We start from the raw sequence: 18,923 nt of genomic DNA, 5'->3' as shown, positions 1-18,923 counted from the left end.
ATCAATGTTTACTTGACACAACATTAACTGTTATTAATATATATATATATATATATATATATATATATATATATTTTACAGAAGAGAATCATCACTTTTCCATTGCAATAATATGATCAATACAAAGAGGGATACTATGGAAAACATTATTTTCATGATTCTGTACAGCAAATCTAGCTAGTAAGTGAGCCACACTATTAGCATTATGGCACACAAATCTTACTTGGAAGCCACTATGCTGGTGCAAAAAAATTCTTATTTGTTGAATGATGATTCCGCTCTCTGTAAGTGATCCACAAATTGCTTGCTGTTGGTCTCGAATATCACCATGTAATAGGGTAGTTGAGCCAACATCTTCATCGCTTGCAACAAAGCAAATGCTTCACTTCCTGCACCAAAACTTGAGAATTCCAATAACTTGTTTTAGCTATCAGAAAGTTCCCAAATTCATCACGCAAACATAACTCGAAGGCCATTATATTTGGCTCTTCAAATATTGTAGCATCCGAATTGCATTTGACAAAGCCTGAGGAAGGTTTTTGCCAAACCAAAACATTATCAGTTGGAGAGCAATAAAACTGCTGGAATTGTCAAGAATCTTGAGCTAGCCTCCAATCTTGTAACACCGAACTTGCTCTACAGCAGACTGCTATAACATTGGGAAGTATTTAGCTTTGAAGAGCACTTAATCTTTTAGCACATAAGAAGAAAAGGTAAGGACACAATGGATCTCTTTACCTTAACCCTAGTCTTGGGTTAATGGGTCCTATCAGATCATGATTAACTTTGACCTTATACTGCACACACACAACATAATCCATTTTTACCCAATCGTGATTGAAACCCATTTTGATCATAATAGCTCTAAGGTAGCCCCCAATAAACTCTATCGTAGGCTTTACTGATATCAACCTTTAGAACCAATTCACCACGACCTCCATTGCATTTACTTCTAAGGTAATGGATAACCTCCGAAGCCATAAGAACATTATCCATAATGGTCCAGCCCACAACAAAGGTTGACTGCTCTTCACCAATTTGGTCCATAAGCAAGAGACTTAGACAATTTTTTTTAAAATAACATTACACTATGCAATCGGTCTGAAGTCCTCCATTTTTCTTCGGATTATCACATTTTGGAATAAGAACAATTGAAGTATCATTGATTCTTTCCGATAAGGTACCTAAAACTAACCAAGAACATCAAGCTTTGAAAACTCATTACCACATAAATTCCAGAATCTTCTATAAAACGCTGCATTAAGACCATCAAGCCCTGAAGTGTTTTCAGGGTTCATATGAAATAAAGCTTCCTTGAGTTCATCTTTTTCAAACGAAGCAGTGAGCATATGATTTAATTCATCAGAAACAACAGCTTGAGTAACGTTTAAAACCTGATGATTAGCTCATTGGGAAGGGCTAAAGAGATCCTTAAAATAATCATGGGCCACCGCTTCCATCCCTTGTTGATCACCAACCATCTCCCCCTATGCATTTTGCAGCTCGTTGATACAATTGATTCTTTTTCTTGTTGAAGCCATTGCATGAAAGTATTTCGAGTTGGTATCTCCCTCTTGGAGCTAGTGCATTTTCTCCCATTGTTTCCGATAAGAATCCTCCTTCAGAATGCAGTGACTTAGTTATTCTTTTAGCAAAATGACTTTTGCGACTAAACCTTCTTTATCCCTTCCAAGATACCATTAGATTTCTTTCTTTATGTTGGAGATTTACCTATTAAAAATATAGATTAGTTTAGTTAGTTACAAGTTAGTTATTAATTTAGTTAGTTACATGTTAGTTACTTTTGTAACTCATTATGTAACAAATTATTAACGTTAGTTATATAAGATTCAATGTATTTATGTAAAAACTGATTTTGCTCATTAGTTATATAAGGTTTAATGCATTCATGTACATGGTGATTAAGCATTGTTTGAGCTTTTGCCATGAATGGTTAAACATTGGATTATTGATTTTGACTTGCTCTTAATGGTTAAACCTTGTTATTTCTACCAAGTGGTTAAATTTTGAGATATGGTTTCTGCTTCGTGGTTAAATTTTGATAGTTTTATGGATTGATGATTTGAGCTTCTGTCAAATGACCTTGTTGTTGATTTTGCTTTATGGTTAAGTATTGATGTTTGCTTTGGACTCTTGAAAGAAGATTGAGAAAACCGATGTTGATCGAAGATTTTTAGGAGTTATGCACCATGATCACACCCACATTTTGATTTGTTTCTATATATATTTTTGTTTTAGTCGATGTATTTGTTACATATTTACCTATATTTTAATTTTTCAAACTTTATTCTCATTTCCTTTGATGGTAATGAATTATCTTCTCCAAGTGGAAGTATTTTTAACACCTTCCAAGGGGTATTAGAGATATATATTAGTTTAGTTAGTTATTAATTTAGTTAGTTACAAGTTAATTATTCTAGTAACTAATTATGTAATAAATTACTAGCATTAGTTACATACGGTTCGATGTGTTTATGTAAGAATTGATTTATTCATTTTGAACATTATCCAAAATAATATTAGACTTTTCATCTCGTAGACTCACATTTCTTTTACTTAGAATTCTCCTTCCTTCACATGACTCCCTCTTTCACTTAGGGTGACATTTTCTCTCATTAATTACAAAGACGAATTCTTATAATAATAGTGAACAACTATCTAATCATGAATGTGATTTAGAGGACTTTATATGTTTCATCCCTCCACCTAACCTCTCATTATATATAATACTAGTAGAATTCTCTAAAATCAAGAAATACATTCCATTATTTTTTGGAATGCACCTCTTAAAATTTTGCTTACTTACATTTATTTGAAAAATTGAATTGTTTTTTTAACATTTTAATATTTTCAGAACTAAACATTTTAAAGGACTGGATTTATATTTGATTTATATTTTAATAATTAATAAAATAACCTTATATTAACTTTTTTTAAAATATTTCTTATTTTATAGTTTTTTGTATTTATATTTAAACAAGTATTTAATGGTTGATTGACCATATTAGCACATTTTTAGTAACTATTTAGTAAAATAGGATTGTTTTCAAACATATTACTAAAATGAGACTATTTAGATTGTTGACCGGGTTAGCATAAAGTCAAAATTGTCTCACTTTGGTATCATATTTAAAACAATTCAATTTTAATAAATACTCATTAAAATGTTCTAATATAGTCAATCAGATACTTTTGTCTCATCTTGTTCCTTTAGGTTATTTTTGTGAACGAATTCTCTTTTTGATCATGGAGAGCAAGAGAAATACCATTACCCTTGTGAACAAAACACATCTTTTGTGCAATGTCTCCTTTTTCTTGTTCTTAATTTGCACACTGGCTTTTTGCAGTATTACTATCGCCTCCTCCATTCCATGTCTAGGTATCCAATTCTTCAACACACTACTAATTTCTCACACTTTCTCCTATATAAAGTATTCACTTCTCTAATTCTATTTAATACCACAATATGGTAAGTTTATAACGTCATCATCTATTTTTTTTTTGTTCATTGCAGATACTAGGTGTCCCATGCTTGCCAATGCTGATATTGATTTTGAGGTATAATTTGGTTGTATATTCTCTGCCTATACACATGCTTTAATTTCTTATTATATTTACATGACCTTGGTGCTTATTATTTCATGTAGCATTTATTTATTTTTTTAAAAATACTGCATCACATAACTAATTAAAATTAACCTACCTAAGTCTAACTCCAATGGTAGCTTGATGAACATAATTATTAGATTTTAGTCAGTGTGCAATGCCCAACGTTTTTGCCGCAAACACAATATTATGGTCGAATGATTTTCTTAAGAGTGAACTTTAGCCTCGTTTTGTACACACACACAAACACAAACCCTATGTTACCACAACCAAACCATACTAGAAAACATATGGATTCAACTTCAAGATTATTATTTTTAATTAATGGTTATTTTATGAATAGTTAAAAATTTATTATTATTTTGAGTTGTTTTTAATTTTTTTTTTGATAATATTAATTTGATTGATGCTGGATGAAAAGAAAGGATATTACTACTATAGTTATCTTAATTTAGCACTTATTATTGGTTAATTATGATTGTTGGTCAGGAACTTAAGGGAAACATTGGACAAAGCTTGGTGTCTAAAGGTAAAATAGAGGTCTTCTCAATGAACTTGGGCTTGTCCAGGGGAATTCTAAGTGGGCCTGGGTCAGTGCCACCGACTTGTCACTCCAAGTGTTGTAAGTGTACACCATGCAAACCAACTCTGTGCTCAGTGCATAATGAGGGTGGTACGTACTACCCACTGAGGTGGTTGTGCAAGTGTGGCAACAAGTTTTACAACCCATGATGAATGTGTTTTCTACAAGTGTGAAGCGTTTCTGTTGGGTCTAATAGATAGTCATTTTCTTTTTTTTTACTACTTCTACCACTATCAACTACTATGTAATAAAAGAAGATCCTATTAGAAACGTTTCAAAAATAAATATTCCAGCTTTTACTGAAATATTAATACTGTAATAAAAGAAGATCCTATCAGAAATGTTTCAAAAATATAATGTATATAAAAAAGGTATATATACATTATATTTTGTGAATTTTTTTTAGTGGACTCAAAACAAAGGATATAATTTTTATCGTTATCAAATTTTGAATGTTATTCTTTTCTTTTTTTCCAATTAGCTGCTTTGATTTGTGTGGTTAGGATAAAGACTTCGAGTCATGATGTTAAAAAGTAGTTAACTGACCGCACTTAAAATGTATTTATATATACACACTATTTATGTATTAATATTGTGAATCAATTTTTATCTTTCTCAAATTAATTACGATTGCCACTGCGACAACCTCATATATGTGACTAGTTTGCCACTTTGAGCAACACATTTTCCTTCTTCGTCTAATTTGTGTTCTACATTCTATGCACTGACTCAGTCCGTGCGAAGAAGACAACACAATGTATCATCATTTACCATTTCGACATGATGAGCACATAATGACCAGTCAATTGTGAAAGTGAATGAAAGCTAATAAAACACCTATACCCTGGAATAAATAAGGCATTAGAAGCAGGAAAATCCGGTTTGTAACTTTTTATTCTACCCACAAATGTTAATATATTATTAGTTTGTTAGGAGTGAGGATTAAACTTGTAATTTTTTTTTCCTTCTTTCTTAATCATCCAAAGAATCTTATATCTTTTCATATTGTGCAACTTAACTTAGGGTATGGGATATCCAATGCATCCAGCACATAGGACATGATTAGTGTGAGATGAAATCTGACGTCGTTGGATAAAAATGAAAAAGTTGAATATCATATAAATGAGTAGAAGATTCATAGATCTTAGTCTTAAGATTTTGAGTTAAAGTATGATGTAAAATTTTCTGTGATGACTCATGATACACCAGTATAAATCTATCATAATCTCTAAATAACTAATTACTTGGCAGAAAAGGGGTCACAACACTAGAGAATACATATCCCATCTCTATGAGAATCTCTCTCTCTCTCCCTCTTTTTGACAACATATTTCTGTAACTTTGAGGCGAATATAGCCAAATACATTATATAACGTACATTATTCAAGAAATAATCCAACCAAAACTTGCAGCGTAGATCGATCAATAATATTAAGTTGCAGTCATATTTTAAAATAAACAAAACAAAAGCCTCAAATAAAGAAGCATGCAATTATGCATCTGTCAAGACCTTCTAACTACATTCCCTTTCAAAATTGAATAGGACACCCCCAGCATTATTATAACCACATCGCCAGCACAGCAACATTATCCCAAATTTTCTTTTTGCACCCACACTAGGCAAATTTTATGAATATATTCGTGTCTCTCCTAGTTACTTCTTATCTTATATCTTCTTCTAACTTCATCTAACATTCAAAATATCCACATTTAAGAGATAAAATATCTCACATGTCCAACTTATAAAATATGCAACGAAATAAAATGGCAAATTCGAAATAAAATAAAAAATTGCCAATTCTAGCTTCTCATAGGCATTGTTCAGGCATGCAATATATGGAAAATTTTACTATTTATTATAATGCATTTATTTTTATACGATTCATTTTCTATATATAATTTATATCATATGTAGAATCGATGCTGAAACTTTTAACTTTCAACGACATCTTATTCTACATCCATCAATCACCAATGTAAAATGTCGTTTTTCACTGATGTAGAAACTGCATTTTATAGTAGTGCATTCTTTTTAGAATTATAGTTCTTATTATTTTTATTTTTATATCTCTCTTCTTACATACATTTTTTCTTTTTAATATGCTTATTAACATTATTATTTATAAAATCATATAAATTAGATATAATATTTTTAAAATAGATCTATTTATAATTCATTCCAATATTTTTCATTAAATATCAAAGTTATTAAATATAGTAAAAATCATATATATTGGTAAGTATTTCCGATCCTATCACACAGACGGCCCCGGCCGGGTTCAATCACGCTTTTTCTCATCTTTACCTTTTATAATATGCATTTTTTGTTTTTCAGTCTAGATCCTTGTAGCATTAAAAATCAATTCCAAATTATTGGAGAGAAAAAAATTCAAAAACCTATACTTGTCTTTTACCAATAATTTTAGATTTTAGAAGCTATGAAGATCTTTTATTTGAACTGGGAGAAGCAATTAAGTTGTATATATCCTTAATTGGTGATCGGTAGGTCATCCAATCAAAGCCATTTTTCAGAGGAGAAAAGCCATATTCCATTTACAAACTTTTTTTAACAAAACATTTTTAGTAAAAAATTAAAGGTTAATCCTTAAAATACTAATTTATTTAAGGATATGATCTCACCTAATATGGATTCCCCGAATAAGCAATTTTTTTTATCGCACAGATAAAAAATATAGTTATTTGTCAATTATACTATACTACTTTGGTATTTCATTTACAACTTAACATAAAGCAAGCTAGATACAATTAGCTAGTAGCAAAGAATAACTAAGGGAGAAGTTGGTAGCTAGTAATATTATTGCAGCTAGTTATGTTATGATTATAGCCATTTATTCGATTCAATAAAAAATTGATTTATTAAATTTTTGATCCGTTTGAATTATTTGTTTTATTTTATTTTTTTATAATCTTGACTCTCAAGTCAGTGACACTTTTTAACATACCAAAAGAGTATTTGATTGTTTCAAAATAAGAACAATTAATATTACATTAAAAAATAAACATCACACTTATTATGAGAAAAAAAAATACACGAAAAAAATATTTGACTGTCCAAATCCAATTCCCAATGTCAACGTATTTCGTGTCTTTCTAAATCAGTAAAAAACCCTTAAATCACACCACAAAAGAAGTCATACGCTGATATTCCTCTGACAGACACACACACGTTTCTGAATCATAGGAAATGTGTCCACTCAGGTTCATTCTCATATTCCTGTCGGCAACTCTTGCTGGCTTCTTGGTCCTCAGAAACCTGGGATGGCAACCTGACCACATCACTGACACTGAGTTGGAGGACGCAAACAATGAAGATGATCACACCACCCTAACCTCAGATGCTGCTTCTCCTTCCTTAAACAATGCAACTTCCATGGTAGAAACAACCCTTTTCCACCTTTTTCTATTTGTGCTTCAGATTTCACAAAAATAATGTCTTTTTGAAAAACCCTAATGATTGGTGATTCATGCATCAGGTTCAGGGAGCATTGCTATCTGGGTTCTGGAACCTCCTTGACATGGCTAGCGGTCGCTATCTTTGGAAGCAATTGGTCTCATCCTCTTCCCCAAAGCCTGAATGAACGGTTACTTGACATGGAATATATATAGTTTTAATGGTAATAATTAATCATAACATAGATGCAATAATCATGATTCATGACATGTGGTTTAGACTTCTCTTCTAGTAATTGCTTTTTGCTTTTCTTTATGTAAAGTTGTAAATGGAATACCAACGTTGTGCAGTATATCAGCAGTTGGTTGGTAGATAACCATGTCTCTTATATAAATCACCATGGATATGCTGAAATTGGTCAAATTTTTAAATAAATCAGTATTTCATTCATGGAATTAGTATTTGGCTTTCTGAAAATACCGAAAATCTGGAAACTGGCCTTCATAATAAATGCTTTTTTAATAAATTAGAGACTAAAATAAATGCTTACAAGACTAGAACGGGTTTTACTCGGATACGCTACCAATCACTAATAAAGGATGCAACTTGCTTCACCTATATAGTCCAAAAAAAAGAAGATCTTTATAGCTTCTAAAATTCTTCACGAAAGACAAGTGTAGGTTTTTGAAATGTTTTTAACCAATTATTTAGAATTGATTTTTCAATACTACAAGGATCTAGGCTTTTTGCTGTGCGGAGTATTGTCTTTATTAGATTTGGTTTTGGAAGAATATAATCCAGGTGTAGACAATTGCTTCATTTCTGAAAGTAAGGATTAGTCTGATGAAATCAGAAAAATAAAACTTGTTCTAATATAAAATCTGTAATTAAATTAAAATTAATTTTAATACACATCTCAATTCTGTTAAAATCAATTGTACTTGGCTTCAAAACAATTCTACTTAGCCTCAAAGTGTGAAGATTTGCTTGGATATTGTTTGTGAGAATCATTATTCTAGACAGAGAAGAATAATATGAAGTGTGTTTTGAACTTCAAAATATTAGGGTTAATATGTTGAGATCAATTATGTTACATTAGTGACACAATTACCTTCAGAAGAAGGTAATTTTATAAATGGGCAAGCTGTACGCCAGAGAAAATCAATAAAGAAACTAAACCATTTATAGTTTTTCTTCATAGGCCACTACATTCTCATTATTCAGTCATGTCCTTAAAAACACGAGGAGCCACTAGAAACGGCTGTTAACTTGTTAACCATTAAACATTCAAACTAAACAAACATCTGCCAACAGAATTTGAGACACAAGACGTATTAGTGTATTACAATATGGTCATGGCAATGCAAAGAAAGCATTATTATTCAAAATAAAATTTCATATTATGTGATGCACAAATAATAAGGCATGAGACATTGAAAACTAAGAAAATGTTGTACTTAAGACTGCGATCGTTGTTGCTGCTGCTGTTGCTCCAACTGTTGTGATTGTTCTTGACGATCAACTAGCCAAACCCAAACAATATCTTTAAGAGCCCGCCTTATCTCTTTCAATATTTTCTCATATTCCAATGTATCCCCGTTTAATTTATTCATCTCCACCAAATGCAAAAGTGCAGTAACCTCAAAGATCTCAGCATCAATGGATAAAATCCCCTTCCTACCTTCATGAATGCCCTCTAATTTCAACAATCCTGCAGCCCTTTTCTTTATTTTCAGCTTCATCTGCTTCACAATTTCTTCCAGCCTGTAGATGATGAACGAAGCCAGTCTTGAAGTAAAATTCCCTTTTCTGAAAACTGTCTCCAAGGAACTCACAAAGATTAAAACCAGGAGAAAGGGAGATGATATCGAAGGCATTTATAAAATAGTAAGTTTCTAATAATTTAAACTGTAATATAAAGCTAAAAAAAAGGGCAATCAATTTTAAACTTAGAAATAATATAGAGATAGGTTGAGAGGGACGGACAGATAAGAATTATAATGTATACGGATGAAAATCAAAGATAGTCGAGAGAGAGTATGAAAAATAAGACTCTCATATTTCTTAATTCTAAATTACAATACAAAGTGAAGTTTTGTAAACCAATTTTAAAATGATTTTGCAATTCACAAATTACTTTAAAATTGTATGTTATACGCTGAATATTAACTTAATACTTTCTAAGCTTGAAAAAAGAGATGATTAGGCAGGGCGTTGTTTTGTGAAATATATATAATAGTAGTGTTATATATATACAGATACAACAAGCACGAGAGTTGTAATACAATCTTCCATAGTTCCATAGTTCTATTCACTTCAAAGATTTGGATCTTTCAACTCCAAAAGAATGGCTGGAAATCGTGAGAACGCAGCTGCAGGAGCGAATCCCATTCGTGTAAGGAGGACACACATCCGTTGGACTGAAGAGGAACACAGGTATGTCTGTGAAAGAAACACATTTCTTTTTAAGGCTTTATTATATGTTTGTTTCTGAAATGGGTTCTTCTTGGATTTTTACTTCACCCATTTACTTCTTTTTTTTTGTTTTAATCATTGTTTCTTTCCATTTTTCAAACATTTAATTGTTTTGGGTCAAAGAAAAGTGACCAATGACAAAAATAAACGTAGCAAGTGAATTTATCTTCTTTTGTTCTTCTTCCTGGTTTCGATAAATCAAATTGTTTTCTTGACTAATGAACAAGAAACGCTGCTTTTGGTGAAGTTGTTTACTGTAATTCAATGCAAAAAAAGAATGATTTCTTTTTAATCATTAATTAGGAATCGTGGCAGAATTTGCTAATCGGTTTTTCTTGAATTTTTTTACTTCATCTGATTGTTTCTTTCTTGTTGGAATTATTATTTTCAAAGATTCAGTATCTTTTTTGCCTTTTTTATGATAGGAGGTTTCTTCGCGGGATCGAACTATATGGCGCGTCAAACGTGAGAGATATTGCCAAGAATGTTGTATTGACCAAAACTCCAGCCCAAGTTAGTAGCCATGCACAGAAGTATTTCCAACGCCAAAAGAGTGGCAAGAAGGCAAGACCTAGCATATTTGACATTGAACCAGTAGTGGCACAGCCACAGAACATACATGACAGTGAGCCAGTAGTGGAACAGCCACAGAACATACATCACAGGGAACCAGTAGTGGAACAGCCACACAACGCAGAGCTGCCGGAGCAACCAATCCAACAAGGGCTAAACCAACCAAACAATATAATAACCAATGATTTTCTAGCAAATTTTAAATGAAAATCTAGAGGAAACTGCACTAGTTTCATGGTATAATGATCCAGATAGGCCTCCTTTAATATCAGACAAGTTTATGTAAGAAGGAAGCCTTAGGAAAAAGGAGTTAGTTTTGCAATTTTGTAATTGGTTTGTGAGGTACCAGGTTCCTTAAACTACCTGGCTTGTACCATTTTGTCTCTCTTCAGAATAACACAGATTGTTACATTCCTTTTTCTTCTATCAGTTACTTGCATGCTTTCTTTCTCCTTAATCCTCTATGGTTCAGTTCTATCATATAACCAACATTGAAAATTCTTTCAATTATGTTCAAATCCCAATAGTTTTTGGCTTTTTTGGTACAGAAATCCCAATATCTTGGCATGCTAATATGATTCATTTTATACAACTATCTATTAATAGAAATAAGAGTTTTGGCGACTTCACTATAATAGTAGATGAGGATGACAAATTGACAATCAAGAGCATCTAATATGAGCTCGTAAAGAAATAATATTGGAATAACATAACAGTATGAGAAAAATTGATTTGTCCAGAAAATTAACTTTCTCCCAGCTTATCAACAGGGAGTTCCCATTTGGAAAATTCAATCAAGTTTCTGCTTACAATATATAGATAGATCCATTGTGCAACCAAAATGTTTCAGCTGAGGAATGTGTTCCACGCTTTGCAAGCAAGTTTCTGAATCTGAAGCATACTCCCACAAGCACCTAACTTGTCAACCACGAGCTATTTATTTTTTATATGTAAGAGGGGTATTTGTGATATAGATTCCTGGTACTGCAATGTTTCAAGACCTATTCGAGTAAATGGCCATTTTATTGATATCTGACTATGATAAAAGACATTCTGGTATGGAAATTCTGTTTGATATGATAATATAACTGGAACATATTCCTGGCAAATGGAATATGGTTATTGCTTCTCAACTCTCAAGTAAACTCATCTGGTCTAGTGATATACATATAAAGATATATATAGGGAGTTGAAAGAGAAACATACCACAAGAATATACCACCTCTTTCCCATATCTTTATAATATACACATGTTGCCCATGATTTGAAAAAGGGGAGCACCAGCTCCTCTGAAAACAAACAAGACAATAGACACATCACATATTAGTTATTATTCGTATTATTTTCAGAATACAAGGATAACTCAATGTTACCTGGGAAAACAAAGATGTGGTTGATGGCCTCCAGATATGCCAACATATGGCATTGGCTTATGACCTGAGCAGAGAGAATTTCATTTTAACCAAAAGCAAAAGCAATTTCAAGTGAGGGAATGAAATTTAGAATTAATCAATTACTTTGACAAAGGTGTGGTAAATTTCTTTGTCGTCAAGGCCACTCAATGCATGCACATTTAACATAGGATGGAGAACAGATCCACTTCCTCTATTTTAATTGCAGATGTAACTAAAACATACATATATCAGACATTAGAAAGATTACAGCTACAATATTGCTTCAAAGGATAGAAGCCCATTAATTTAGACAAAAACACACCAGAAAAATGTAAGCAAACCAAAACAATTGGTACTAATATCAAAAGAACAAAATTGAGAAAGACGAAAAGAAACCATGCGTGCTGTTGTTCACAATTTCCAACAGAAGCTGAGTTCTAGTTCTCAGGGCTTTAACATCATGCAGATCATATGCATTGGTCAGAAATCTAACAAGTACTGGTTCAATGAAATTCTCTGCTAATGCAGAAACAAAAGCTAGGCAATTGCTTTTGTTTGTGGGAATTGTCAAAGGTCTTGATCAACATCAATTTTGAGCCAGGAATGATCTTATCATAGAGGCATCTGAACTATAATTAGAATCCAATGACCCAATTGAGGTGTTACTAAGATCCACAAGCAAGTTGAAATCAATGAAATAACTTCCTAAACTATTAATGTATGTGTTTGAAGATTCCCTTGAGTGAATATCTTCTGCTTCCCTGAAGATGCTAACTATTCTGACTACATCGGAACTGCGTATCACAAAGGAAAGTGCTGAAAAGACAAAGGTGTGTTACATATGATATACTAAAAGCACAAAACAATTGTCCAAAATTGTGGTCACCACTCACAATCATGAAATGACAAATTTAAAAATTGAAATAATAAAATTCATAACTCAACTACAATGAATATAGCTGTAAAGCATCTTGTTGCGGTGAAGATGATAACACAATGGAAATAAGCTATTTCTTGCAACATCGAAGGAACCAGGGAACCCAAATACCCATAACGAAGAACAAATTTCTTAATCGAAAAATTACAAAGTGTAGGCTCATCAAACTTCGTTGTATTTGCCGATAATCAAATCCAAACAGGACCCCAAGGATGAGACAATGTTTATGTTTCTTCACTTTTCGTAGGAGTCCTAAAATCTAAAGTATACAACGTACATGTCCATGTAGAGTTTCGAAGATATAAAAACATTTTGCAATTGGTTATTAAAATAAATTTTTATGATTTGATAATAAAAAAAATTGTGATTTTAATTATTTTTTTTGAAATTTTAAAAATAAAATTTATAATCTCTGAATTTTAATATTTTTATGATTAAAATAGTTATATATATATATATATATATATATATATATATATATATTATTATTTGATAATATACTTTCCTCAGGAATCTTTTAAGGTAAATAAAAATATTAATAAACAAACAATTTCTATTTTTTTAAGATCTTATTTTCAATTGACTTTTTTGCTTGTTCTCTCTTAAGGTGGGTGGGTACTTTCTTCCTTACCATGTCTTTCTTATGGTATTCTATCTTAATATTCAGCCAAACAATCCTCTAAAGGAATAGAGGCTGCAAAAGGTACTTGGACAATTAAGTAAGATTTCGACCCAAAAGGATAAATGAAAGTAATAAATAAGTATGCAAGTTGACCACATTGTCACCACATTGACCCTCTTGATTTGGATCCTCTCCCTGGTCTATCTATTAGAATGATCACCTGACCAAGTTGACCGAAAGATGTTACCAGATCTTCAAATTCAGCAATGGGATCGATCCTCCACTAGATCTTCAAAATCAGCAATTCCTTGACTTCATTGACCATTATAGGTTGGCTCCCACTCCAGATGGAGCTACCCCAATACCACCCCTTGATCACATAGTTACAAGAACTACTATAGTTATACACACCCAATAATCAGTGAACGACTGAGTATTTCTTAGAGACTTCAAAATGCAAAGCCTTGGAGAAGCCGCATTACTTCCATCCTATGTTATGCTCTTCTTCTTTTTTTTTCTTTTTTGCAGTAAAATATACTATTAAGTTTATAACTAATATAGCAAGAATAGGGTCTACTGCGGTGGAGAAGTTTCAAGTGGTCCACCGGTGGACCTTTTTGCTGCAAAAATGATGCATGTCGTTAGCTAAAGCGGCTTCTTCAGTAGTGTCGACGGAGTCAAGCCAAAGCCTTGCATGGAGCCAAAGCCCTGTTGGTGCGTACGAAAATGTCCACAGAAAATGGAAGAGAAAGAGAAAGAGGATTCGGATTAAAAAAATTAAAACTTTTAATTAATTATTAACTACTTAATTGTATAAAAATTTATTTTTTAACAATTAGTGAACATATATGTTGACCGGTAATTGACCTATAGGTAAAATTACATAAAAAAAAAAAACTGGTACACCCTAGACAGACCCAGCAAGAATATTTGTTTTACTAATAATAAAATTAGGATTTTTGGTGACTTCATTATCAAATAAACTTCTAAAAATCATGATGAGTTCAACTCATCACTAATCCAAACACACTAAAACCAAAGTATGAGTTAGCGTTGAGCAGATTTGGCACCTCATGAATAAGATACCATTTTTTATGAAAAAGTGGACGAACCCATGCTGATATCTTGTTTATAATAGTAGATGAGGATGAAAATCAAGAGCACCTGAAATGTGCTTGTAAAGAAATAATACTGGAATATCAAGGTATAAGAAAAATTAATTTATACAAGAAATTAACTATCTTCTAGCTTATCAAGGCAAAGGCACAGGGAGTTCCCATTTGGGAAATTCAACCAAGTTTCTGTTTACAATAGATCCATTGTGCAACCAAAATGTTTCAGCTGAGTGGTGAAATTGCCTCACTTTCCTTTGAAGTTCCCACATAATTCCACGCATAGCTGAACAAGATTCTGAATCTGAAGCATACACCCACCAGCACCTAACTTGTCGACCACGGGCTATTATTTTTTCTATTTCTTCATCTGCACAAAAAAAAAAAAAAAAGATTTAAAGCTAAAATATGAAAGAGGAGGGGTATTATGTGTGGAACTGAGAGGTGTATTTCGACCTGGTATAGATTCCAGGTACTGCAATAGTTCGGGGCCTATTTGATTGGATGGCCATTTTATTGATATCTGGCTATAGTCGATGACATTCTGGAATGGCAATTCTATTTGATCTGATAATATAACTGGAACACATTCCTGTCAAATGGAATATGGTTATTGCTGCTCATGTAAAAGCCCATCTAGTCTTAGAGATACACATAAAAATACACATAGGGAGGGAGAGAAAAAATACCACAAAAAAGGACTCGTAGAAGCGAAGGGTCCAAGATGACTCCCCACGTGGAGCGAGGCAAAACTTGGAATTGCGTAGGTGTTCAAAATATTCTTTCCTTCCCAACTTGTCAGGTCCACTGAATTTCAAATCTGGACATTCCAACTGTTTGTACCATCAATACATGCTGCTCAATATTTTTTGTACCATTAAAAATATATTGGTGGGACAGAATTGCTTTGACATAAAACTAAGAAAAAAAATTGTAATCTTAATAAACCTAATGATTGAATTGACATGGGGATTGGATCCATGTAAATGATAATCATCAGTGTTTCTCAGCCATCACAAGGTTTGCATTAGCATCACATTCACTGAACATACGCTAATTTTGTAATTTAATAGAATTCAAAGCTGAAAAATAATCCTGACAGTATTATGATGAATTATGATGGCAAATTTTCACTTGGAGATCCAACCCAACACAGAAGATGACATACCTTCTCAGGAAACTGCTTTGAAAGCTCTATAAGCTTAAGACGACCTGCTTTTCCTTGTGCACGCCCTAAATAATTAGCTAAGTACTTCCGCTTTGACAGAGGCAAAGGCTGGACCGTGGTATCCCCAGTTTTAGTCATACCATCATCAATATTACCTGGAATGATTATATCTTTCCATGTATTAAAGGCACTTGTATCTCTCTTGTCAGTCCGATCCCCCTACATTGGCATGTCAAAGAATGGATGTTTAGTGATACTAACGTGATGGATAGAGATATGGGAATATGAGGATCTTGCAACAAAAGAAAATATTGCAAGATAGTTTTTAAAGGGAAAAAAAATCCAAATTCCCAATTTTTTTTAATTGAACCAAACAGTTATAGCAACATTTTTGGGAACCAACATCAACATCAACATGCCGAGCAAAGTTGATTCCATGAACATTATTCATTCAGCACACCAAACACTCTCTTACCAGGATTAAGCTTTTGAGCAATGCCTCCACAGGTATAAGGTATAAGAAAATTAGACAGAATTATTTGTCATTTCTGAGGATGCATATGACCTCATACACAACCGGAATCAAACATTGGCATGTTGAACAATCAAGCATCATACCCACAAAAGACAATGCAATTTCATCTTTACTTGTTCTTGATCATTCCAAAGCTTATTCTTTTCAGAATTACCATCACTAACAAAATGCCAATGCAATACTCTAGAACCTAATTCTTCGGGTCTTTCAAGTGCACAATCAGGACAGAGAAAAACTAAATGTACTTAATAAAAGGTAGGTTCCCGGCTCACAAGACTTTATAAGTTTTTCCCCAAGTACATTAAAAAGGTAAAATCTAAATCAAAATCACCACCACGAAAACTGAAGGTAAAACATACACTCTCTTAATTTTCAATCAAGTTTGAATCCTTATATACTATTTTCACTCAAATAAAAATCAGAAAGTGGTGAATAAATGATTTCACATGAACAGTTCACAATTTCCATATCCAAACCATTTCACAAACATGTCACATTCCCTACTTTGTTCCCGGCTTGTTTCTACACTACACACAATTCCATCTCCAAAATGGTTAAAGACGGGATTCGTTGCACCAAACAAACAGCTTGATTCATAAACATCATGCAGGCAATTCTATTCTCACAAGCAGAAAAAACAAACAAACTGTGATGATAGGCAAAAAAGAGTTCACCTCTGGCGTAAGAATAATGGAACGGTTTATATACGTTGCCCATGACTTGAACAAATGAGCACCAGCTCCACTGAAAACCACAAGACAATAGACACATCAAGCATTAGCGTTTATTTGCAATGTGTGCTTTTCAATTTTCACAATGCAAGAAACAACTAAATAACCCTTTTTACCTGGGGAAAACAAATATATGGTTGCGGCCTCCAGATAATCGAAAATACGGCATTTGACTTATGACCTGCGAGAAGTTAAATTTTTTATTATTAGTTTTGATTAAAACAAAGCAAAGCAATCTCAATTTCAAGAGAGGCAATGAAATTTATAACTAATTAATGAATTAATTACTTTGACATAGGTGCTGTTAATTTCTTTGTCGTTAAGGCCACCCATCATTCGCGCACATTTCACATAAGATGGGACGAAAAACAAATCCGCTTCCTCCTTCTTCCATGTCCGTTGTTTCGATTGCAGAAGTAACTTGTGTATTTTCACCTACGCATTAATTAACCATTAATTAGTGAATCAATGATTAATTAACTAATTAGATTTTTCTTTTTTTTCCCTAAGAATCAAAGACTGATACCAGAGACTTTACGACAATTCACGCACTCTATTCAACCCATTGAAGAGAAAATTGGAAATGGAATTGATGAATTGATTACCTGACTGCCCCACTGGCCTTTGAGGCAAGCTTCGTCTGTGATCTTAGCGTCCCTTCCGCGCAAGAGCTCCTTCAAACCGTCGATTTCGTCTTCTTGGTAGACGTAGATCTTGAGGGATAGCTGGGACTGCCCCCACTGGAACCGGGGTTGCGACACGTGGACGACGCTGGTGGAGAGCGTGGAGGTGGAAAGCATTCTCGTGAAGAAGAAGGTGGTCGCCACGAGGAGGAGGGCGCCGATCTGGTGCGTGCGCGTGCACAGAGGCTGATGCTGGTGGTGCGACATTGCTCTCCATTTGTTGCTCGCGCTCATGGAAGCGGCTTTCTGAACAAAAAAAGATATGTATGTGTTAGTTACTTAGTTACCAAAGTGGTGATGAAGGAGATAGGTGGGAACGGCGCCGTGGAAAATAACGGCGAGTTTCGATAGAGATACCGGAGCGAACGTTCGCGACTTAACGGAAATGGGTTCGCCGTTGCTCTTCACTGTGACGGAGAGAATCAAGATGCTGAGAAGGAAGGGTCAAGTTGATATAGAACCAATAAAATAATTGGTTTTGTATTGTTTTTAAAAAGTTGTTTTTTTTTTCTTTGAATTTTAAATTTTAATTTAAAATATTGTAAGAATAAAAAAAGCACACATTTAATAAGAATTGCGAATAGATATAAATTGTTTATGTTGATTTCTTATGATTTTATATTATATTACTTTATTGTTTTATTTTTTATTCTGAATTTAAACATGTTGTTGTTGATAAATATTATTGTATTTTATTAAAATTTAAAATTAAGTATTTTGATATATTTGAGTTAGATTTTTGTGTGTACTTTAAATGTTAAGAATCAAATAAATAACATCTTATTTAAGTCGTAAGTGTTATAAAATTATGCTATTATATTTATTTAATATTATTTAATTATTAACGTTATTTTATTAAAATCGATTCAATCATGATCTAATGAATCTTGAATGAGCTTCTAATTCAATAACTGATCCATTTTAAAAAATATTGATATTTTGTGCATGTGTGGTTGCTTTAAAATTTATTGTACTGAAATCTATCTATATATATATATATATAACTTTTTGTTTGCGATATTACTTAGAATTGGATTGTGATATTTCTTAAGTATATAATTATTCAAATAT

At 32.7% G+C, this 18,923-nt stretch overlaps 3 protein-coding genes across 8 annotated transcripts; 1 reads left to right on the top strand and 2 right to left on the bottom strand.

Annotated features, from left to right (window-relative positions):
* The first annotated feature begins 7,357 nt into the window (after positions 1-7,357).
* On the top strand, positions 7,358-8,067 carry LOC102660135 (uncharacterized). The gene is made up of 2 exons (XM_006596398.4): positions 7,358-7,604; positions 7,705-8,067. The coding sequence occupies exons 1-2, from the start codon at positions 7,416-7,418 to the stop codon at positions 7,807-7,809; spliced, it is 294 nt and encodes a 97-aa protein (XP_006596461.1). The 5' UTR covers positions 7,358-7,415; the 3' UTR covers positions 7,810-8,067.
* A 324-nt stretch (positions 8,068-8,391) lies between these two features.
* On the bottom strand, positions 8,392-13,270 carry LOC100814556 (uncharacterized). 5 transcript variants are annotated; one of them, XM_041008849.1, is made up of 4 exons: positions 12,188-13,270; positions 12,044-12,107; positions 11,877-11,959; positions 8,392-9,438 (listed from the first exon to the last, which is right to left on the bottom strand). In XM_041008849.1, exons 1-4 carry the CDS (start codon positions 12,248-12,250, stop codon positions 9,370-9,372), a joined length of 279 nt encoding a protein of 92 aa, XP_040864783.1. In that variant the 5' UTR covers positions 12,251-13,270; the 3' UTR covers positions 8,392-9,369. The 5 variants fall into 5 exon arrangements, 3 of the variants coding, with proteins under 3 accessions (XP_040864783.1, XP_003544926.1, XP_040864784.1); XR_005888193.1 differs by lacking the exon at positions 8,392-9,438 and adding an exon at positions 11,326-11,654; XR_005888192.1 differs by lacking the exon at positions 8,392-9,438 and having other exon boundaries at positions 11,326-11,959; positions 12,188-12,880; positions 13,010-13,270.
* A 1,528-nt stretch (positions 13,271-14,798) lies between these two features.
* LOC100814029 (probable beta-1,4-xylosyltransferase IRX10) lies at positions 14,799-18,306 on the bottom strand. 2 transcript variants are annotated; one of them, XM_003544877.5, is made up of 9 exons: positions 18,210-18,306; positions 17,775-18,098; positions 17,458-17,604; positions 17,286-17,350; positions 17,113-17,182; positions 15,904-16,122; positions 15,425-15,568; positions 15,192-15,327; positions 14,799-15,105 (listed from the first exon to the last, which is right to left on the bottom strand). In XM_003544877.5, exons 2-9 carry the CDS (start codon positions 18,084-18,086, stop codon positions 14,876-14,878), a joined length of 1,323 nt encoding a protein of 440 aa, XP_003544925.2. In that variant the 5' UTR covers positions 18,087-18,098; positions 18,210-18,306; the 3' UTR covers positions 14,799-14,875. The 2 variants fall into 2 exon arrangements, with proteins under 2 accessions (XP_003544925.2, XP_040864781.1); XM_041008847.1 differs by having other exon boundaries at positions 18,220-18,236.
* Positions 18,307-18,923: the final 617 nt, after the last annotated feature.

The sequence above is a fragment of the Glycine max genome, chromosome 14 (genome assembly GCF_000004515.6).
Source record: "Glycine max cultivar Williams 82 chromosome 14, Glycine_max_v4.0, whole genome shotgun sequence".
NCBI lineage: Eukaryota > Viridiplantae > Streptophyta > Magnoliopsida > Fabales > Fabaceae > Glycine > Glycine max.
This window is presented reverse-complemented; position numbering and strand designations above follow the sequence as displayed.